At 36.0% G+C, this 24,281-nt stretch overlaps 1 protein-coding gene across 4 annotated transcripts in view; it reads right to left on the bottom strand.

Moving 5' to 3' along the window:
* RPS6KA3 (ribosomal protein S6 kinase A3) overlaps window positions 1-24,281 on the bottom strand; it is a 102,183-nt gene that overhangs the window by 61,950 nt on the left and 15,952 nt on the right. For 2 of the 4 annotated variants that reach the window (XM_040266267.1, XM_040266268.1), the window contains exons 2-4: window positions 17,269-17,362; window positions 16,254-16,290; window positions 10,391-10,447 (exon numbers count right to left, since the gene is read on the bottom strand). In XM_040266267.1, the coding sequence (XP_040122201.1) occupies window positions 10,391-10,432 (42 nt within the window). In that variant the 5' untranslated portion in view covers window positions 10,433-10,447; window positions 16,254-16,290; window positions 17,269-17,362. Of the gene's footprint in view, window positions 1-10,390; window positions 10,448-16,253; window positions 16,354-17,268; window positions 17,363-24,281 lie in introns of all 4 variants that reach the window. The other 2 variants (XM_040266269.1, XM_040266266.1) reach the window with 2 other exon arrangements.

The following is a 24,281-nucleotide window of genomic DNA, read 5'->3' as shown; positions in this document are numbered from 1 at the left end:
GTTATAATGTTTTAATCTCCTTCCTATCTGTGGTTATATCCTGTTTTGCTTTCCTAATGTGTGCATTTCCTTTTGTTTCTTATTTTTCCTGTTTTCTAATTCATCAATTTTGGAATTTAAATTTTTCTCTGGCTTTTTACAGGTTTACCGTGTAGTTCTTTTTCCAGTTTCATTCACTGAATTCTCAATTCCTTTATTTGAATTCTTATTTAATAATTTTTTTTCAAGTATAATTCTAACAATATCATTTAAGATACTACTATATGCTAAGAACCATGTTTTACATGAAATTATTTCAGTTACTTCTCACCACAATGAGATAAGTACTGTTATCCACACTACAGATGAAGAAACAAAAGGTTAGAGAGAAGTTAAGGAACCCGCTGCCCAAGTTTGGAAGTGGGAATGGCTGCGATGTTGTTGGTAGGAGCACAGCCAGGCAATTAGATCTGGGGAAAGAGTGTGTATATGTATGGCCAGTGGCTGACGTAAGCCAGACACCAGGAGGCGCTAAACTTTTTGATAAGACTCTGAAGGAATACAGAGGGTCCACAGCAGAGTTTCTGAACACTTTTTCTATACCACACATATTTATCTGGCAAAACCTGAACTCTGGTCAATTATCAACCATCTTCATGACTCTATGACAGCTGAACTCTGCTGGAGAGAAATCAACTGCTATAATAAAAACTTAACATGTTCTTAACCAATTCCTTCAGATACAGGGTTTTTTTTTTGTATGAATCAAATTTTCAGATACTAATTAGTTTAATATTTAAGGACTTCCATTTAAGTATAGGGGAAGAATTCTGTAGCACACATCCATCAATAAAAAATGTTATAAAATGCTAAGGTTGTAAGGTTTTAAATCAGAGATGGGAAATAAGTTTCATGATCAACCTGAACCAAGTTATAAGGTTTTAAATCAGAGATGGGAAATAAGTTTCATGATCAACCTGAACCAAATGGTAGTGGCTTCCTAGAACATGGAGAGGGGCTGCTTCTAAGGCCCTGTCTCAATGGAAAGCGCACTATATTTCACTCACAACATGTCCCCTGAGCATGATGTAAGAGCAACGGGGCAGCACCAGAGTCACAGACTGGCATCTTGCAGTAGGCAGCAATACACCCTAAGCGGTATTGCTGGTCTCCTTATTCACTTTTTCCTGCTTAGCCTGGAGTTCTTTTCACTTAGTCATTTTTGTCTGCTGCTGCTAAGTCGCTTCAGTCGTGTCCAACTCTGTGCGACCCCAGAGATGGCAGCCCACCAGGCTCCCCCGTCCCTGGGATTCTCCAGGCAAGAACACTGGACTGGGTTGCCATTTCCTTCTCCAATGCGTGAAAGTGAAAAGTGAAAGTGAAGTCGCTCAGTCATGTCTGACTCCTAGCGAGCCCATGGACTTCAGCCTTCCAGGCTCCTCCGTCCATGGGATTTTCCAGGCAAGAGTACTGGAGTGGGGTGCCATTGCCTTCTCCAAGTCATTTTTGTCTAAAATGGGTAAATTAAGAGATCCACTCAAGTACAGAGGTTACAACTTTCAATACACCAGTATTTCAGGTTGACTAAATAAACCACTCACATTTCAAAAGAACTTAATCAAATGAATATTCTTTCTTTCCAATTATGGTTTGGGTCACTCAAACTCTGAAAAAATGAGTATTGTGATAAGCAGACTAGAGCAGAGGAGAAGCAAATTTGGATCAGGGGGATTATATGAGTTAGGCAAGTTATGATTTTTTTTTTGAAAGGGAGTGTGTGTGTGTGATTTTTAAAAGTTCTTAGGGGAGGAGAGTTACTTCCCTGGTGGCTCAGATGGTAAAGCGTCTGCCTGCAATGCAGGAGACCTGGGTTCAATCCCTGGGTCGGGAAGATCCCCTGGAGAAGGAAATGGCAACCCACTCCAGTACACTTGCCTGGAAAATTCCATGGATGGAGGAGCCTGATAGGCTACAGTCCATGGGGTCGCAAAGAGTCGGACACGCAAAGAGTGACTTCACTTAAGGGAGGAGAGAAGGGACACTAGAAATTAAAAATAGCCCTGAAAGAGGGTGAAAAATGTAGTATAGGAAATCTTACATGCTTGGAAATTTTGTCTATTATACATATACTCCATTTAATGCCACCATGCAGTGCTAATTATACTATTTAATCTCAGAAATATTTTTCTAAGTGGCATATACTTAAATCTACTAGAGCATATTTTCCCCATGCTCTAAGTGCTAAAATATACTCTCAGCCTATGAGAGTTAGAACCGCAGACAATACTCTACACAATCAGCCAGTAAGTGTCATCAATGTATCACTCCATAAATGCTCACTGCCAAAGAGCACTCTATTGTACTTTCCTGTGTTGAGTGGGTTCTTCACTGACTATTGTCTACTCTTCTAGGGCTTCTCTTTCTGTAGTTTGTATTTAACCCATAACTTCAAAAGCTACACAAGTGTGTGCTGGACTTATGACTATGAGTGTCATTTCTAGATGTTCAAATCCAAGTTTTAAGAGAGTTTGAGGGAACCTTCAAGGACATGGAGGAAATCAACAGACAACTGGGAACTGGTGAAATTCCCTGGATGCTGTGAAGGCCATCAAACACATCACTGCTGCCTTAGGCATGTGTAGACATTGGAAAAAACTATTACTAAGTCCCATCAGGAGATTTGAGAAGAATGGGACACTGCCTATGTACCTCTGCCTGTGACCTTCACAGGGTGCTGCTCTTTAACTTGGCATCTAAGGTCATCTATGACCCATCTCCATTGTATCTTTTAAAACCATTTTTACCACTACTACTTTTAACAAACTTTTTCCAATTCTTGACAATCATGCATGTGACTCTGATATAAGAGCTACAAAGACTGAGTTGGTATATAGTATTTAGGACTGTAGTAATATAATACAAAGTTAATGTTATGAGCAATACACATATGCATGGCTATTAGAAATATACAATAAAAGGAACAGAAGGGCCAAAGGGCCAAATTAAGAGAAAGTCATTTCTCAATTTTGTCTGAAGCCAGGTCTACTGTCAGCCACAAAATTACTGGATACCACCCTTGTTTCTAAGAGGCATACTTTCTCCCTGGTGAATAGTCTGAGAGAGCAGGATCAGAGTCAGTCTCTGGGAGGAAGAGGACAGGAAAATTAACACTTATTGGGCTCTTCCTTTGTGCTAGGTATTTATTTTTCTCCTTTAATTCTCAAGCCTCAGAAGAACCTTTGCCTGCCACTGTAAGAACCATTAAGAGAATTATTTCCCCACTAAACAAGAAACTGCTTTGAAGATTCCTGGATGATTATGGAGACTTTAACAGCTCAGAGTCCCTATTTCCTCAGCATGGATCATCAAAGCATGGAGTCCTCTGACCAGATGAGAAAAGATAGAAAATCCTGGAGTCCAGGAAGGTATCTTCGCTTGAGGAGCTATATAGTAACTTATCTTCTACTATGAAGGCAATCTCTCTCTCCCAGCCTTAGTAGAATAAAGGATAAAAATAAAGTCTCTCTAACAGGTAAGGGAGAAGAACAAAATACACTGGCTAGAGCAAGTTAACTGGTGATAAATTCAACTAATTATACATAAATATGAGTTAACATGCAAAGATGGCTATTAAACATGCAAAACTTCATTAAACTTCATGGGAAATAGATGGGGAAACAGTGGAAACAGTGTCAGACTTTATTTTGGGGGGCTCCAAAATCACTGCAGATGGTGACTGCAGCTATGAAATTAAAAGACACACACTTCTTGGAAGGAAAGTTATGACCAACCTAGAAGCATATTCAAAAGCAGAGACACTACTTTGCCAACAAAGGTCCGTCTAGTCAAGGCTATGGTTTTTCCAGTGGTCATGTATGGATGTGAGAGTTGGACTGTGAAGAAAGCTGAGCGCTGAACAATTGATGCTTTTGAACTGTGGTGTTGGAGAAGACTCTTGAGAGTCCCTTGGACTGCAAGGAGATACAACTAGTCTATTCTAAAGGAGATCAGTCTGGGTGTTCTTTGGAAGGACTGATGCTAAAGCTGAAACTCCAATACTTTGGCTACCTCATGCAAAGAGTTGACTCATTGGAAAAGACTCTGATGCTAGGAGGGATTCAGGGCAGGAGGAGAAGGGGACGATAGAGGATGAAATGGCTGGATGGCATCACGGACTCGATGGACGAGTTTGAGTAAACTCCGGGAGTTGGTGATGGACAGGGAGGCCTGGTGTGCTGCAATTCACGGGGTTGCAAAGAATCGGACATGACTGAGCGACTGAACTGAACTGAAACATGCAAAAAAGGCAGAGGTACCAGAGACCAAATTGCCAACATCTGCTGGATCATCGAAAAAGCAACAGAGTTCCAGAAAAACATCTACTTCTGCTTTATTGACTATGTCAAAGCCTTTGACTGTGTGGATCACAACAAACTGTGGAAAATTCTTAAAGAAATGGAAATACTGGACCATCTTACCTGCCTCCTGAGAAATCTGTATGCAGGTCAAGAAGCAACAGAACTGGACATGGAACAACAGACTGGTTCTGAATTGAGAAAGGAGTACATCAAGGCTGTATATTGTCACCCTGCTTATTTAACTTATATGCAGAGTACATCATGAGAAATGCTGGGCTGGATGAAGCACAAGTTGGAATCAAGATTGCTGGGAGAAATATCAATAACCTCAGATATGCAGATGATACCACCCTTATGGCAGAAAGCGAAGAATTAAAGAGCCTCTTGATGAAAGTGAAAGAGGAGAATGAAAAAGTTGGCTTAAAGCTCAACATTCAGAAAACTAAGATCATAGCATCTGGTCCCCTCACTTCACAGCAAATAGATGGGGAAACAATGGAAGCAGTGAGAGACTTTATTTTGGGGGGCTCCAAAATCACTGCAGATGGTGACTGCAGCCATGAAATTAAAAGGCGCTTGCTCCTTGGAAGAAAAGCTATGACCAACCTAGATGGCTTATTAAAAAGTAGACACAGTACTTTGCTGACAAAGGTCCATTTTGTCAAAGCTATGGTTTTTCCAGTAGTCATGGATGGATGTGAGAGTTGGACTATAAAGAAAACTGAGCACGGAAGAATTGATGTTTTTGAACTGTGGTGTTGGAGAAGACTCTTGAGAGTCCCTTGGACAGCAGGAGATCCAACCAGTCCATCCTAAAGAAAATCAGTCCTGAATATTCATTGGAAGGACTGATGCTAAAGCTGAAACTTCAATACTTTGGTCACCTGATGTGAAGAACTGACTCACTGGAAAAGACCCTGATGCTGGGAAAGACTGAAGGCAGGAGGGGAAGGGGACGACAGATGATGAGATGGTTGGATGGCATCACTGACTCAATGGACATGAGTTTGAGCAAGCTCCAGGAGTTGGTGATGGATAGGGAAGCCTGGCATGCTGCTGTCCATGGAGGTCACAAAGAGTCGGACACGACTGAGTGACTGAACTGAACATGCAAACATTCCTGGGGCAAAGAGATGGAGGAAGGTAATAACTACCTGTTTATTCTGGTACGGATCAATTTAATTAGATAAATTTTCTAACATTTTATTAGACACATGAAAGAAATTGTACTTCAAGTACATATAGACAAGAAAGGGTTGAGCCTTCAGAAAGCCAGAAGAAAGGAAAACAGCAATAAATTCTAGAAGATGGAAAAAAGGTGGATTAAGATATGGGAAGGAGGCAGACTGCAGCGCAAAGAACAGAAGGAAGAGCGGAAGAGATGAGGTGTGAAGTAAAAAAAAAAAAAAAATTCAGCCAGAATGAAACAACTCTCCCAACAAACAGAAATCAGGGGACATATTTAAGAGAAATCACAGGGGCAGCTCCATGTCAAGAAGGTCTGAGTGAAGGTTAAAGGGTCAAATAATGATGCAAGGCTTATATAACCGAAAAGTAGCAGTACCTAGTGTTTCCAATACTCTTTCAGCTCTATTCATTGTTCTGGTATTTATATGATAGCTAATAACCTTATACTATTTTCTTCTGACTCACCAGTTCAGTCATTACCTTTAGACATCCTATTATAGATGATAACTCATAACACAAGCTTTGGTTAAATCAATATTCAGTCTTTATAAATAATTATGACTATGTAAACACTGTTCACTACTTGAAGGAATATACTATAGTTACATTTCTCGTACACATTTTTTTAAAGTTTATAGTTGTTTTGCTTTAGAACTTGCTTTCTTTTCTTTGTACCTATCTCAAATTCTTCTCTTTGTGTCTCAAGTGAATTTTCAATACTCAAACCTATTGGATAATTCATAACTTCTAACATCTTCTCCCCTGAAGACAGCCCTCCTAGAATCATCTGTCTGCTTCAATTTGGACTGGGGACTGTCTAAGTGGACTGAATGAATTAATCTTCTGAGGCATCCTTTATTCATCATAATGGGAAGGAACTTTCTTCATTGTGCTTTTGCAAATGTTGGGTCTTTTGTTGCCTGAATCTCTTTCCTTTAGTTAACAGTCTTCTACTGTTGGCAGGGCCCATTTTCTAGGAACTCCCAAAGAATAGGTACATGTCTGAAAATATCTTCCCTGAAAATCACTTTCACTAAGCATTTCAAAGGCATTGCTCCTTGATTTTCAACTTTCAATGCTAAAATGTCTGATACTTTTCTTATACCCACTCCTTTATATATGGTATAAAAAAAAATCTCTAAAAGCTTATCTTAGTCTGTTTGGGCCACTCTGAATACCATACAGTGGGTGGCTTATAATAAACAACAGAAATTTATTTCTGACAGTACTATACACCAGGAAGTCCAAGCCCAAGTTGCCAGCAGATATGGTGTCTGCTAAGGACCTGTTTCCTGATTCACAGATAGCCATCTTCTTGCTGTGTCTTCTCGTTACACAGCAGAAGGGGTGAGGGAGTTCTCAAGGGTGTATTTTATAAGGGTCCTAATACCATTCATGAGGGCTCTGCCCTTGTGACCTAACTACCTCCCAAAGGCCCCACCTCTAAATATTATCACATTGGCTTCAACATATGAATTTTGAGGAAACACATTTAGCCCACAGCAAAACTTCTCTTTATCCCTGGTGTTTTGATATTTTATAAGGACCCTTCTTTAGAGTAGGGTGGTCTTTCTGGCTTATTTTATTTATTATTACTATTAACAGGCTTTCAGTAAGCCGTTTTAATCCAGAGACTCATGGTTCTCATGTTGAGGGAAAAAAACTTTTTCTGCTATTTTAGTATTCTACCTAATCTAAGAGCATGATTATCACTATAACATTAAGAAAGACAAAGTGATACCAATTAAAATGTGTCACATCTTCAATCATAACAAACATTCTGATTTCAAAGATATTAAGATATAGGGGAAAATATATATCTCATGCTACTTCTTTCCTAATTTCTTCCCCTCCATTTCCCCACTGTCTCTTTCTGAAATTCCTATTAGGTAAATGTTAGACTGCTTCTCTTTCATTTTCTCCCCTATTTTCTCTTTGTCTTGTTCTATTTTTTGAAGTTTCCTCAATTTTAGCTTCTAAACATTCTAGTGAAATATAAAATATTATCATCACATTTTTAATTTCTAAGAGTTTCTTTTTCTAACTAAAAAAATAGCATTCTACTTCTGATTTAGAAAATCAATTTCACCTCTTAGCATTCAAAGGATATTAATTTTTCTTTTTCCTGCATTGTCTCTTTCCCTTAAGATCTTATTCTTTCATGCTGGAAGTCCTTCTCACGTATTTGGTGATATTTAGCTTTTAACTCATATTTAAGAGTGAGGCACTAAGAAGTGGACCAAATATTCTGGAGCTTGTCAACTGGTAGGCTTTCTTGTAGGTTATCTGGCCAAGCAGCCAGCCTTAATGAAGATCTCCCAAATGGCAGTTATCTGAAGGTCTTTTATCAGGGATCATTGTTTCTTCAGGGAAGATGACTCCACTCTCCTGTATGGAGGATATGGTCCTGGCTGGTGAAATGGGTAGGGGTAGGGGATCACAGTACCATTGAGGAGCAGCCTTTCACTTGATCTGTTTCCAGCCCAGTGTCTCACCCCACTTACTACTATGCCTGGGCTTCCCCATGTCTGGAGCCTCTCTGGTTAATTTTTCTCTATGAAATACTTTCTGTCTCTTCCAAGGGTAGGAGAGGGAAAAGAGCGAAGGCTTTTTATGTCGACATTCAACCAATCACTATTTTCAGCCTGGGCCATACCTCCACTTTCCATAGCACTAGATGACCTCATTCTTGAGCTCTTCTGGGGCTCTGGGGCCCTGAACAAGGTCTCCTTCCTGCTGATATATCCCTTACCAGCATGTAGGTCCCACAATTCCATCTTTTTATGATTCTTTTATCTGCTTTTCACATTTATATATTGTGGTTCAAATAACTGAAGTCTTCTAATTTCAAAGACCACTTTTCTGTTTTTTATTCTCGTTGTTTAGGGTGATAATATCTCAGAGAAGAGGACAAAAACAGCTTTATTTTGCCATTTTAAAACTACAAGTTTCCCTTATGTGTTTTTGTGTCTCTAACAAGTTAGCAGAGTTCCTGGGACCAAACAGATCTTCATTAAATACTTCATTAATGAATGACTAGATGTAGTCAGAGTACAGACTCAGCTGCTCTAACAAAAAGACCCCCAAATGCAAAGGCTCAAACAAGAGAAGTGCCTATTTTTGTCTCACAGAGCATTCCACAGGCACAAGGCTAGGTTAGAGTGAAGAAGTGTCACTAGGTCCTTAGGTCATTAAGGATCCAAGTTTCTTCTTTCTTGTTATTCTATATCCATTCTATAGTTTTGTTGTGGCCAAAATTAGCTAATCATCACACTCTGCATTCCAGCCCATAGCAGGGGGAGTTCAAAAGGGGGTCAATCAGCCTACAAGAAGAGTCAACCAGTCAATGAGTCCCATACATAGTTACTATCTCACAGTTTCTAGGGGCCAGGAATCCAGGCCAACAAACATGTGAGCTTGGAAGCGGACCCTTCTCTAGTCAAGGTTCAAATGAGACTTTAGCCCTAGCAAACTCCCTGACTGTAGTCCATGAGAGACTCTGAACAAAAGGACCCAGTTAAGCCATGCCCATATTCCTGGCCCACAGGAACTGTGAATTAATGAATGTATGTTGGCTTAAGCTACTAAGTTTAGGGTAATCTGTTACATATAAAATAACTACTACAACATCTCAACTTTCACTATTTAACAGTAACTGACAAAAACATGTAATTGTACATTAAAGGCAAATACAATTTAAAAGTATAAGGCTAAGAAATATTTGACAGTCTTCTGGATTTAATATCATTAAAGAAATATTAGGCTTTCATCTTATACCCGATTCCTGTAATGGGGAATTATCTCAACAACTTAACCCACACTGCTGGTAGTTTCTTAGTCCTGTACTTTTTCAACCTATCTATCTCTAGAATGCAATCTTCTTTCAGATGTAAATGTCACTAATGCTGGGAGTACTCAGAGGGAAAGTATGAGCCATGTATGTAGAATATCACAATGGAAAATGATTTGATTTTATACTACAGAGAATTAAAAAATTGAAGGTTTTCCTTCCAAAGGAATTGTGCAAGAAAAACAAGGTGGCTGAGGGCAGAAAAATCAATATTAATACTTAATTGTTTTTATATTTGCTTACATGCTAATAAAGATATACTATAGACCAATGAAGTAAAATGACCCAAATAATCTGGGAGGCACAGAAATCTAGACCAAATCTGAAGGCAGCCTCAGGCACTAGGCTCTACATGTTAGCCAAGACTTAATTCATGCATTCCTTTAATTAACAAGCACTGATGGAACATCTACTGGGTACTGGATGGCGGATATATGGATGTAAAACAAGGAATAATAATAAATAATGTAAAACAATAATAATAATTGTCTTATATACAGAACAAAAGGATGATAATAACTAAGCTGCTAGAATGGTTATCTGGTAAGAGGAGACTATTTATTTATTTGTTTCTTTAATATTTAAAGAATGCCTATTATGTGCCAGGCATTGGTCTAGGTGCTGGGATTCAGGACTGAATTAAAAAAGCAAGATGAGGAAATGGTGAACAATCATTTTCAACATTAAACATCTCTAAAAAGCATGACCATTTATTTATTTCACCAATAAATCTATGGTTAGGTTCTTTTTTTAAAGCAAGCTTTAAGTTACTAATGAAAAACTTTCAACAATATAAAGTCTGTCTTTATAATCTGTCTTAAAATCAAGCTTGTCAAACAGTTTTTAAAAAATATCACTGGCATATTCAAGAATGTATTTTGGTAAAGTTAATGTGAAAGCATCAATAAGTTTCCAACATTTTAAAATCATTACTTTGCCCAGTTTAAAAATAAGAATGTTTAAATTTTATGGTATCTGATTTACCTATATTCCTATGATACAATATTTTACTTACAGTTTGTGGATTAATCTCTTCCTCTCCCATAGGTTCATCCATAATTTGCTGTCCATTCTGTGAAAAGCATACCAAGTAGAAAGTTACCAAAACAGATTTCACATCAGTTCAAGTCAAACGAAGGCAGACAAAACAAAATCATATAGGAATATTTTCACTCCAAAAGGGTTCTAATGAAATAAAGAACCATCATTTAGGTATGCAGTTGTCAATTTGCAACAGGTTGTGCTTCAAAAGTTAATGTATAAATTGATGTTTAAAATTATAAAAATATTTTTCCATGGAACTGATGTAATAACTGATGGTTACCTTTCCAGGTAATCCCTGGCAAGCCCCTGAGTTTATTTTAACAGTTAAATGCATTACAATGGTCTTATTTAAACCTCACCAAACATTGTTTACAATACTTTCTATGGCAAAACACATTCTAAATTCCAACTCCATTGATAAACAGTCAGGGCAAATGATTAATTATTGGGGGGAAAATTAAGCTAAATCTCTACATCAATAGAGATTCCAGATGGATTAAACATTTAAGTGTCAAAAAGTAAAATTATACAAGCATTAGAAGAAAACACAGGTGAGTACTACTTATGAGGCAAGAAGGATAGAAATCATAAAGGAAAAAAAATGACATTTGAATCCAGAAAAGTTTAAAATGTCTCTGTCAGACATAAAAAAGATAAAGACAAATTGATTACAAAAAAAAAAATAAAAGCAACATATGACAAAGGGTTGGTATCCTCAAGACATAAAAAACTTCATTTTACAAACCTGTAAGAAAAAACACTGAACTTCAACAGAAATGAGCAATAAGGGAAAAAACAGTTCAGTCTTAGTACTAATCAAAGAAACGTATTTAACTGAAAGATACTTTTGCCTTTCAAATTGGTAATGATTTACAGAAAAAAATAACACCCAATGCTAATACAGGTATGGGGATAAGAACACTCTGGATATACTGCTGTAGCAAGTGTAAATCAGCACAACCTTTCAAGAAGGCAATCTAAGCCTGTATTTAAAAATCAAAAAAGACACATAAAACTTTGAAATGTCTCATCATTTCGACTTTTTTAAAAAATGGACAAGTGTGCAAAGATGTACATATAAGAATGCTCACCATAACTTTTTCCAAAAAGAACTCCAAATTGGAAACCTAAATTCCTAACAATAGAGAACTAGTTAAATATATTATGGTACATCCATATAATGGAATACTATGCAGTCACTAAAAATGATGATAAAGATGTAAATTTATTGACATGGAAAGACACATGTAATAAGTGAAAAAGCAGTTTACAAAACAGTATGGATTGTAATGATCCCATTGTAAATAAATATATACATGTTTTAATGTATATATTTGCATGGGAAAAACTCTGGAAGGATATACACCAAAATGTTAACAGTGACTATCTCTGAATGGTAGAATTTTAGACAATTTAAAATGTCTTGCTTATTTGGATTTTCTAATGTGTCTACAATGTCTACAATGAATATGTATTATTTGCATAATTAAAAACAAAAGCAAAAGTCAGGTATACGTAATGTCTTCTCTAACTCCCTCACTGGAAAAAGGAGTAATGTCCCTGGCCACTTGTGAATTCAACAAAGTACAAGGATCTAAGCTAACCATCTTTAGAGAATTATCAACTAGGAAATAAAAGGTAGCCATCCACTACCCCATATCCCACAAGAGACATCTGCTCTGAATTTGAACTCCTCTCTGTACTCTCCCTATCTCAATTTATTCATCCATCCACTCATCCATCCATTTCATTTCATTCATGCTATGTTCTAGGCACCAAATTGGAGATGAAAACTTAATGAAACATACCCTCATCCTAAAGATCTATCCTACAGTATCTCTTAGGTTTACTAGACCCATAAAAAGGGCAACTTCCATTTTCAAACACTCATAGAGTATGTTCCAGGGTTAGGAAATGCCCACACAAGATTACAAAGCACAGAAATGGTGCCAAAATACAGAAAAGGAGGAAGCAGGTATAAAATCTTTATTTTCCAAAGACACTTTCAGAGGCTATGTATTGTCCACTCCTATGGTAAGGACTCAAATAACACCAGGATACATCTTTCTCTTATAAGCCACAACCATTTATTCAACTGAACACTGATCATTTTTATCCAAATATCCCAGAAAAACCTTTAAGGAGCTCTTAAGAACACTGGTTTTGGAGTCAGACACCTAGATTCAAAGTCCTGCTCTTACACTGATTATGAAGCCTTGGACAAGTTATTTAAACTATCTAAGCTCTTTCTTCATGGAAAGTGAAGATTAAAAAGTCTTATCTTAAGAGAGCTTTGAAGACTAAATAAGATAATTATGTAAGACCTATCAGTAAATAATCAAAGTTAGCTATTTTAATTATTGTCAAAATTCAATCACTCCCTCTGCAGCCCACCAATTTGCTACTTCTCCTGCATTCACTGTCTCAGTGAATGGTATCATCATTAATCTAGGAGCCCAAAGCAGATTTTCTCACTAATTGTACATAGTGCTTTCCTCCTATTAACACAGATCTACTCAATGAATCCCCATTATTTGGCTTTTAGAACCCTTGGTTTAACTTGAGCTACATTTATATTTTCCATGCGAATATAATTTGAGAATCATCTGTTCCTTGCGATTTTCAATGCAAAGTAAGAATCACAGCTTGTAAGTTACTTTTTGGTATAGGAGAAACAGCACTAAAATCTGAATTGGTAGACCAGGGGTAGAGTCCTAGATCTGCCACTTAAAAAGCTTTATGATTTGGGGCAATTAAGAGAGTCTCCTGATCCATTACTTTATATCTGGTCAAAATGGGGGTACCTGCCCTGTCTACTCAAAGGGTTGTTGTCAAGCTCAAAACTGAGATAACTCATAACAAAATACATTATAAACTCTAAGAAGCTGTACCAACACAAATTACTATTATTAAGGTAAGGTAGGTTCAAGAGGATAAAATAATACTGCATAAAGTCATTTTGATCTTAGTTTTCTGTTCCAAATACACAAACATACTCATATCATATGCTTAAATTCTTTCTATCCCCTTCTCACCTATGAATACTATCAGGACAAGAAAGAACTATACCTCACTGGGCAGCTTACTATATACTATTTCAGGAAAAGCACTGACTGCTAGATAATGCTCTTCTTCATATAGTAACTTTCCTCAAATGCAAATTCTTTTTAAGAGGATTACTAATACACGATGACTAACTTGTCTGTACTCTATCTACAAAGTCATGGAAGTAAATCTACAGCTGTGACCATAAACTCAAAGAACACCTCAAGTCTGTTCTTTTCCAGATAATTCAAATTCCTTCAAACACTCCATTTAGAATACGAGACCACTTTGTTTTCTGAGCATGCAACCAATTCATCTTAAATGGTGGTATAGAGAATTGTGTGCAATTAATACTGTAACCTTGATATAACCAATGCAGAGTAAAGGACATATCACCTCCCTTGTTCTACATAATACACTTATATTAATGCAGTTCACAAATGCATTATTTTTGGAATGTCCACAACACATTGCTGAGTCATACTATTTCCTTCTTGTTTTCTGTTGGTAAAATTCTTGTTTTCTTCACTTACACTGCAACTAAGCCCTCTATCCTCTATCTTGTACTTGTTACCTAGTCTTAGAGCCTTAAATTTTTTTATTCATCTTTTTCCAGGTCTGATTCATTGCTACAACCTCTATAGATTAGATTCCCACTCTGTCAATCAGCTTCTTCACTATTTTCAGCTTTATGTAATCCACAAATTGTACAATGCATTCTCTTTTCTGAATTTCCCACCGGGTTAATACAATATACTAACAAAGCGATCTAAGAAAAACGTTAAGTAAAATATAATCTAAAGGTATTTTATGTTCTACATTTTTTTCAAACTACTAATGTTTCAGCCTTTTTTTATATAATTATTTTTAATTGGAGAATAAAAACATCTACTTCCTTTCTGAGTTTACGAAAGATTTAGAACTTTGAACAATTTAATTTTAAAGCAGGAAAATATAAAAGCTAATTTTATCCTACATACCAGTGTAGCGTTACCAAAATTAACCCCAAAAGGCAACTTTACTTCAATAAACCTTTTGTATCACTTCAGAAAAACAAGGATTCAAATGCTAACTATTTAGAAATGAGGATAATTACCTCTGTGGCTAAGAATTTTCCCTTCTGAAAAAGGACTCTTGACTTCACTAGAGATTAGGTTACATGGACCACTAATGTGACTCACTATTGTAATACTTATAGTTTCAAAAGTTCAAGAAATAATACCAATTAAACAAGAAAATTTATTTCTCTAATTTTAAGAAACAAATAGAAAAAACATGTGCTCTGAATCTGGCTAGTAGCAGGTTTAAACCCCAGTCCTGTCACTTACTGCTGTAGTTAACTAGCTAAGTTACTTAACATTTTGAGCCTCAGTTTTTTCATTTGTAAGATGCATATAATATCTACTTCACAGGGCTGTTGTAATTAAAAGGACTCACCAAGGGACAGTAGATGCCCAGTAAATGCTACTTCCTGTCCCTTCTTTGCCTTCACATGACTGTGTAATATTTCTATTTCTACAGTTAGCTTCCAAGAGTCATAATGCAATGAAGAAGTACAGGAGAGTATTGAGATACCTGTTTCATCACTTACTACAGCCAATTTCCTGCCAAGCAGGGTGGAAGAGATCATTCATATGTGTGATATATTTTTATACAATGTGGCTAAAGAATGAGTACGAGTGAAAAAGAATCGTTTAAATGCGAGGCAAACGTATTTATCCTCTCTCATCCCACCATAATGCCTTCCAGCCAAAAAATCAGAGCTTGGCAGACTGTACATATGCAAATATTATGTGAAATACTGGAAAAGGTTAGGAAATGCTAATCATGCTTTACTCTGGTAGTCTGAATGTGTAAAAGTCAAAAATTAGAATAACATACAATATGGGTCTCACCAGAACAAATCAGACAAAGGAGACTGTTAGCCTCAGTTTCAGCAGATATTGTTTTCAACACAACTTCTAATGTTGTGGTATAAAATTATCACATAATTTTCCTGCTCTTAAGAGGATAAGCAATTCAAATCAGTAATTCTGAACCAAGGTTTCAGGACTTCTAGAATATTGCAAAGTATTTTAAGGAAAATTTAAAAAATGCTAAAATCAAGAATATTTTTCTAATTAAATTTTTTTTAATTTTAAGCAACCCTATTAAACAGGTTGTTTTGCTGTAATGGTGTGTTACTACCATGCACATTTCTAGGCTGCTTGGTAGTTTGCTATCACTAAATATAAAATAAGTTTTTAAAAATACACTGAGTCTAGCAGAAGACCATCTTGCACAAATACACTAGGACTACAAAAATGATTTGTGACTCATAAATGCTACCTTGAACTTAGCAGGACATATCATCTCATGACATCCTACCACCTAGAAATGAAATATACATATGAACATTGGGAGAAAAGAATTCCTCATAGAGAACAGCCTAAAACAACAGGAAGGGAGGAGGGAAAGAACGGGGCCAGAGCCTCAGTGTACTAATCTGGAGACTCAGGTTGTAGATATAAACAAGAACCATGCCTTTTTTTTTTTTTAACCATCCTCAAGTTTCCACAAGTGTATCTGCCTTCCAAACTCCCTGATATCAGCAGCAGTTTTCCTGCCCAAAGCATATGGCAGAGGATTTCTATGAAGGTGCTGACGATGAAGCATGAGAAACCTCTCTAAAACTTCAGTTAAGATAGCATCAAATTGTTCAGAATCCAAAGAATCTTCTATGCAATCACACTGAAACAATAAGAAACAAGCATTTTATATTCTTAATAAGGAATGTATATAATCCTTACCAATGTGACAGGATTAAGAATCAGCTCCTCATTTATCCTAAGGAAATATCAGAGATGTGCATAAAGACTATGTACAGTGATATTCATCATACTCATTATACTGAAAAATAGAAAACAATCTAAATGACCAACAGGGGACTGGTTAAATAAAGCATAATACATCTATTCATATGTAGTAATACTATGCAATGGTTAAAATCAGGGCCTCAAAGAAAAATTAATGATGCAAAAATATGACTGCAATATATTAAGTTAAAAAGGATACAAAACTAAATCGTATGACCCCAATTTTGCACACCCCCCTCCCAACATGTGTGCATGTAACTGGAAAACATATAAAATCTTATCAGTAGTTACCTGGGTCATAGGATTTTCTTCTTTGTACTGTATTTTCAAAATTATATGCATTTATATTATTTTATAAAGAGAAAAAACAATCAATGTATTTAGAAAAATCCATTTATTTCTAGCTAAGGTGCCATTACATGGGCTTTGCTATTCCTCTAGCAACTAAAGGTCTGCCAGTACTCAAGACTATTCTATTTTCTAGACTAGGGTAGGAATGACCACTGGTTATATTTACATTATTAAGTTTTAGAAGAATCTTTCAGAAGCTTTTTTTTTCCTCTCTGATGGTTTCCTGTGGTTGTGGCCTCAGAAAATAGATAAGTCTTTAGGCCTCAATCCATCTCATTTTTTTGGAGTGTACCCCTAAGGGGAATTCTGCTTATGAAACAAGAGTATGTTGAGATAAGAATAAAGAAATGAAAACATGGTAGCCAAAATTAAATCTGCATTGTGAATAGCAAGTATCAGAATTGACACTGCAGAAAACAGAATCCATGCCACGGAGGACAAACTTGAGTAAATGAAAAAAAAAATGAAAGAAAAGATTAAAAAACTATGGAGGACAGACGTAGAAATAATCTATGAATAACAGATGCTCCTAAAGAAAAACCAGCAGTTTAATCAATCAAAAGTATAAGAAAACTTTCCAGTTCTGAAAAAAAAATACCTGAGACTGGAGACTGAGAAGGTTCAACAGAGATCATCAACACCAAGACATGTCCTGGCAAATGTTTTTAAATGTCAAGGATAAAGATATAATCCTACAAGCATACAAGCAGAAAAAAATAGGTTATTTTCAAAGGAACTAAAATCATATTGACCTCAGATTTCTCCTCTGCAACAATAAAATGCCAGAAGACAATGAAGTAATGACTTACACAGAGTTAAAAGGGAAAAGTTAGGATCTAAGAATTTTATACCTTGTCCCAGTTCTTCACATACAAAAGTTACAGGAAATTATTCTTAGTTCTGCAAAGTCTTATAAAATTTCACCACCTTGGTAGTACCTTTTTTCATGAACTGTTCAAAGGTATGTCTTAGACCATTGAAAGAGAATCAAAATAAGAATTCAAGAATACTGAGGTAGGAAAGAATTGGTAAAGTATATTGACACCAACTTAGCATCTAGAAATAACTGAATAAAATAATTAACCCCAATAAAGGAGAAAGGGTCACTAATGAAGAATAAATAACTGATATAAGTACATAAACAATATAAAACTTTAGCAAGTTTTGATAAAATGAAGTGGACTGAAAATAAAAGAAGTAGTGGAAGAAAGGAAAAACTAAGATTCTAAATTCCATCTTTCCTAAAAAGACATTTAAAAACCACTGCTTTTAGTAACTAGCTAATAAACTTTGGAATGCTTTGAAAAACCATGAAACAACTGAGAATTACAATTATTTATTGCAGTCCAAATCAGTGGAGAATATAACTGGCAAAGACTGTGAACAGTACCTTACGTAGGCATCCCATTCAACCCTAAGCACATGAGGTAGGTATAATTACCCCTATTTTACAGATGAGGAAACCAAGGTTCAGCAAAGTTAATTAGTGAATGGCAGAAGCAAGATTCAAACCCAAGTCTTTCCAGCTCTGTAATTCTTTCTTCAATTTTTCAAAACCTCCTCAAACAAAAGAATCCATAAGGCAGCAGAAAGAAACCAAGCCACAAGAATAAAAAACTTAAAATAAGATGACAGAAATAATTCCTATTTTACACCTATTTACACTAAGAACTGTAAAGTATCTACTTAAAACTGAGTATCTTAAAGGATATTTGATGCTATTACAGAATTATTGATGTTTTTAATGAGTGACGATGGTATGTTAATTAGATGTTTAAAAAATTCTTTATCTTTTAAGAAATACACATGTAAATATTTATGTCCGAAATGATGTATCAGCTTCAAAATAATCCACTGGAGCCAGGGAGGGGAAGAGAGATAGTAGTGTGTGTGTGATGGGGAGTACAGATGAAACAAGAGTGGCCATGAGTCGATAATCTTTGAAGCTGGGCTATGGAAATATGGTGGTTCATTATTCTATTCTCTCTACTCTAGTATGTGTTCAAAATGCTTGATAATAAAAATTTAATGGTCTTTAATGCATTTTTAAAAAGCTTTAAAAATTCACATAATTATTTACTGCTTTAAAGAGAAACCCAAGCAAAAACAGATAAGCATAAAAAAGCACAAAGAAAAAGAAAGCAAGTGTTTGCAATAATAAGGCCAAAAATAAAATGTGAAGCAAAAACCTTAAATTGATTAAAAAGGTGATTTGATCTGGACTAAAAATATAATTAGTACTTAATGTATATAGTAATAATAATTGCTATCATTTACTGAGCAATTATCACACACTAGGCAAGTCTATCTATCTTTGATGCTTCTAACAACTCTGTGAAGCATTATCACTAATTTACAAATGAGGAAGTCAAGACAGGTATGTCAGTCTTTGAAAGCACTGACACACATGCACATGTATCCTCAGCCCCTAACAAAATGCCTGGCTGGCATACAGTAGGTGCTCAATAAATATTCGTTGAGTAAGTAAAAAAGTCTAATGTCCTGCCTAAGGCAAATAAGCAAAGCCTAAATTCAAACCTAAATCTGATTCTAAAACCCCTACTCAATCACGTTTAAATCTTTTCCTAATGATATTTCATAGTAAGAGTAAAGATGTTCTAGTTTTTCTTTTATTTCCTTTTGTGCATATTTCTCTTTTTCAGATTTTCTACAATTAGCCTGTTTTTTTCAAACAAGTCATTAAAAATAATATAATCCAAAACAGTACTGAAAAGTTAATCACAGACTAACCTAATCACAAAACACAAATACTGACATGAAATAAACGGAAACAAGTAGAAGGGGAAATTTTAGCACACTAACATAAACTAATATAATGAATAGAAAAGGATGGAGCATCTGACATAACTTACATTAGAATAGTCAGATACTGAATTTTATAATGTGAAAAGAATATGGGTTCAACTGTCTATAAAGTTACAAAGACGAACCATGTTCCAGGCCATGAAGTAAATCCAAAATTCTTAAAAGCAGGAATTGTACCAGTATTTTCTGATTATGATTTTAAAAATACTGAATAAGGAAATAAACTGCTCATTCAGAAATTAATATTATTCTAAGTAACTACTGGCTCAAGGAAATAATAGCTATTATCTCTGCAATTATTTTGTACAAAGTACAGTGTTAGCTATGTTACATATATTCTCTCATTTAATCCCAATTAATCATTAATAAACCATGAGTCATGTTATTATATAGAGAAGAAAAAAGTTGAGAATAACTTGTCCAAGCTCACAGAGGTATTAAGTTTGCAGATAAGACAACTGAACCCACATCTGAATCCAAAGCTCACACTACTAACAGAGAAATGCCCTATTACTGTTCAAGTATAGGCAACTGCTGCTGCTACTGCTAAGTCACTTCAGTCGTGTCCAACTCTATGTGACCCTTTAGACGGCAGCCCACCAGGCTCCCCCGTCCCTGGGATTCTCCAGGCAAGAACACTGGAGTGGGTTGCCATTTCCTTCTCCAATGCATGAAAGTGAAAAGTGAAAGGGAAGTTGCTCAGTCGTGTCCAACTCTTCGCGACCCCATGGGCTGCAGCCTACCTGTGATCATTTTTCTCTATTTATAAAATTTTGTAATAAAAAGTGGAGAAGACTAGAATTCTTCCTCAACACATGTTCTGAAAATGTCTGTTTATATTTCAAACTGCATAATCTCCTAAAAAAGATTCCTTTGAAACATTCACATTCTCGAGGGCAATTAAAAAGGAAGAAACCATAAAATCAGATAAAGTAGGGAATATAAGGTTAACATGATTTGCTACTAAATTTATTTCTAAAAAGTCACTATTTTCTGGTATTTATCTGCAATCCATAAGAGTTTCATGGAATCTTGGCCAGTATGGAGTTTGTCTGCCTCTAGGTGTAGGCTTCCCTCATAACTCAGATGGTAAAGAATCTGCCTGCAATGCAGGAGACCCTGGTTTGATCCCTGGGTCAGGAAGATCCCCTGGAGAAGGAAATGGCAATCTACTCCAGTATTCTTGCCTGGAGAATCCCCACGGACAGAGGTGCCTGGTGGCATGCGGTCGCAAACAGTCAGACACGACTAAGCCACTAAGCACACAACTGTAGGCAAGCCCTTAAGCCTCTCTGATTTGTGGTTTCTTCATGCATAAAATATATGGATATCTAAGAGCTCATCCAGCTTGAAAATGTTATAATCCTGTGACTTTAAGGATTAAAAGTATTTAAAATTTTGTGGGCTTTTTTACACCTGAGGACATGACTAATTCTGTTTTTAAAGCTGTTCTGTACATTATTTCTAACTCTAGTTTCTTCTTTCTTTTCTGCATCCAAAATAGTTTTATCTGTATCCTTTAGGGGTGGCTTTGTATTCCAGTGTAAACAAGGATAATGCCAAAGAATGGAATGTACAAATGCTGTCATCTGAAAGAGTGCTGTGCTTTGTCACTCAGTTGTGTCCGACTCTTTGTGACCCCATGGACTGTAGCCCACCAGGCTCCTCTGTTCATGGGGATTCTCCAGGCAAGAATACTGGAGTGTGTAGCCTATCCCTTCTCCAGGGGATCTTCCTGACCCAGGAATCAAAACAGGGTCTCCTGCATGGCAAGTGGATTCTCTACAAGCTGAGCTACCAGGGAAGCACTGAGCTACCAGGGAAGCCCCACTTGAAAGAGAAGTACTAATAAAAAGAAAATAAAGGAAACATTGTTTTTCTGTGCAGATTAAGCAACCTAAAGCAATTTTATAATTTCCATAATCCAATCTTACTATTCTCATTTTAAAGTGTCAACTTATTTTTTAATCTCCTCTGTGTACTCCCAATGCAACTTTTGCCTTCCTAACACCTTGAATCCCACCTCTTGGTACTTCATGGAGTTGACAGTATTTCATAAATATGTATGATGATCAGAATCACCTAAGACTCCTGTTAATAATATAGTCATTACCTGGCCTTACCCCAAACAAAAACTGAATCAGAAGTTCTAGAAGCCCCATGGCTCGGTATTTCACTTTTTAAACAGGTACCTGAGATGACTCCTGTGATTAGGTAAATCTGGGAAATCACAGTGTAGAGAAAAGATCATGGGCTTTGGAGCCTGACATATCCAGTTTCAGAACCTGGCTCTGCCCTTTATTATAGGTGTAACTTTGGGCAAGCTACTTGACATGAGTCTCAGTTTTCTAAACTACAAGATTTGAATACTAGCTATGCTGGAGGTTGTAATAAAGTTTAGTGTGCTTAGCCATTCTGGCTGCTCAGTGAGTGTTAACCTCTCTTTCCTCCTGCTTATCTTGCCAAAGTGGGTGACAAATGCAAATACTTAAGAATATTCTGATGAGCCCCTTACCCTAATGGGTCCACTACCATTTCTAGAGCTAAAAATCTGAGTAGTAGATAATTTGCTAATGCATTACTTGGTTTGGCTAATTTAGGTCTTAGGGAAAAGTCTAATAATTTTTTCTGGTTTCTGGAGGCTTATTAATGAAGCCCTCGTATCTAAAACAGATACACCATTATGCTGAGCTTCAAAGCCCAAGCTTTATTTGCTATAATAAATAGCAAAATTTACTATAAATTGGTGAAATGACCAATTACTGTTTCCTCATCAGTAAAACAAGTGGTGCTTAAATGTTTGCTGAACTGAACCCAAAATATGTTACTGATAACATAATTGTTAATTAAAATAATTAAACTTACAGTCTTACAAACACCCTTATGAACAAAAAGACAGCAATAATAGCTTGCGAAAGAAACAAGAGATAGGACTTGCTCAAATACACAATAAAAAAGAACTTAACACCCAAGCAATATCAACTGTATCTTAACAGGAAGTGTATTAGACAAGTTCAGAACTGAAATTACTTAGGAAAAAAAAATCTAAACTACTCACTCATTAACTATGCATGCATATACGTACACAGATACATATATTCAAAATTATCATACGTCTACACACAACCTGGCATGGCAGCAAGGTTTACATATGAAAAAATGAGAAACATAGTTAATAATTACAGCTTGATAATGAATCCTAGCTGTATATATATTAAGCATGTGTTAGTCAGTCGTGTCCAACTCTTTGTGACCCCATATACTGTAGCCCACCAGGCTCCTCTGTCCATGTATTAAGCATAAACACTATTAATAAGAGTATTCAACTAAAATTGTTATATTAACTGTCCAGATAAGCTACAAACTGAAAGAAACCTAAACAAATTAGAAAAAAAATAATAAAACTCTGAGAATATTCATTCAAAACACAGAAAAGGTTACCCTCAATTTTTAAAAAAATAAACAAGAAAATAACAAACACCAAATCCTGTTGAAAGTAATTTAAAGAATCATAGCTTTTCTCTCAACTTATTCTTTAAAGCAACTATTTTCTTTCATTTAGTTCTGGTGCTTTGCTTATTTCCATATATTTAATATTTTTACTGCTATTTTGAATTAAATCTTTTTCCATTATCATTTCTAACAAAGAAAACCATTTATTAATTAAAAAATATATACTCTGTTTAATACCACCTTATTAGACTATCATTGGTTTTAACAAACCTTTTTAGTGGTTTCCTTAGATTACCTAAGTAGATAATTATATCACCTATGAATAGTTCTGTTTTATCTTTCTTTTGAATATTTTTTGATTTTGTCTAACTTCATTAGCAAACTCTTCTAGAATGTAAAATAGAGGTGAAAACGGTAGGCATACTTTTAACGAGATTGCCCCTAATATGTCTCTATCAAGCATAACGCTGGCTACTGGTCTTAGACTATTTAATAACATTAATGACACACTCTTTTATTTCTATTTCACTGTTTTTAATGGATAATAGATACTGAATTTTGTCTAACGCTTTCTCAACTTTTTCCCTAACTTTTTAATTAGAAATGATTATACATTCACAGGAAGTTGAAAAAATAATACAGAGGTCCCATATACCCTTAACCCAATGGTTACATCTTACACAACTTCCTGTCAAGATCAGGAAATTTATACTGGTACAATGCCCAGACCTTACTCAGATATCACTGGTTTTACAGGTTCTCATGTGTGTGTGTGTCTGTGCGCTCATGTTACACATTTTATCACATGTATAGATTCTTGTATCTACCACCAGAGTAAAGATACCAGTTCTTCACCACCAGGAGCCTACGTGTTGCCCTTTTATAACCATTCACCTCTCCCTCACCCTTCTTCCTAACCCTGGCAACCACTAATCTAGTCTCCATTTCTACAATTTTGTCATTTCAAGAATGTTATATAAATGGAATCATATGGTATGTACCTTTTCCCCACTCAGCATGAATTCCCTCGAGTGTGTATCAATAATTCATTCCTTTTAGTTTAGTAGTATTCCAGTATAGCACGGTGGGAACCATCCACCCAGTGAAGGACATTTGCTGTCTAACTTTCGGATATTACAAACCAAGCTGCTGTGAACATGTATGTACAGACTTCTGTGTGGACATGCATTTTCAGTTCTCTGGGACACATGTCCAGGAATGCGACTGCTGGGTTGTATAGTAAGTGTATGTTTAGTTTTTGATGAGATGGCCAAAGTTTTCCAGAAAGGCTGTATCATTTTACTGTCCCATCAACAACATATGAGAGAGCCA

Source organism: Oryx dammah, unplaced genomic scaffold, assembly GCF_014754425.2.
Source record: "Oryx dammah isolate SB20612 unplaced genomic scaffold, SCBI_Odam_1.1 HiC_scaffold_23, whole genome shotgun sequence".
Lineage (NCBI taxonomy): Eukaryota > Metazoa > Chordata > Mammalia > Artiodactyla > Bovidae > Oryx > Oryx dammah.
This window is presented reverse-complemented; position numbering and strand designations above follow the sequence as displayed.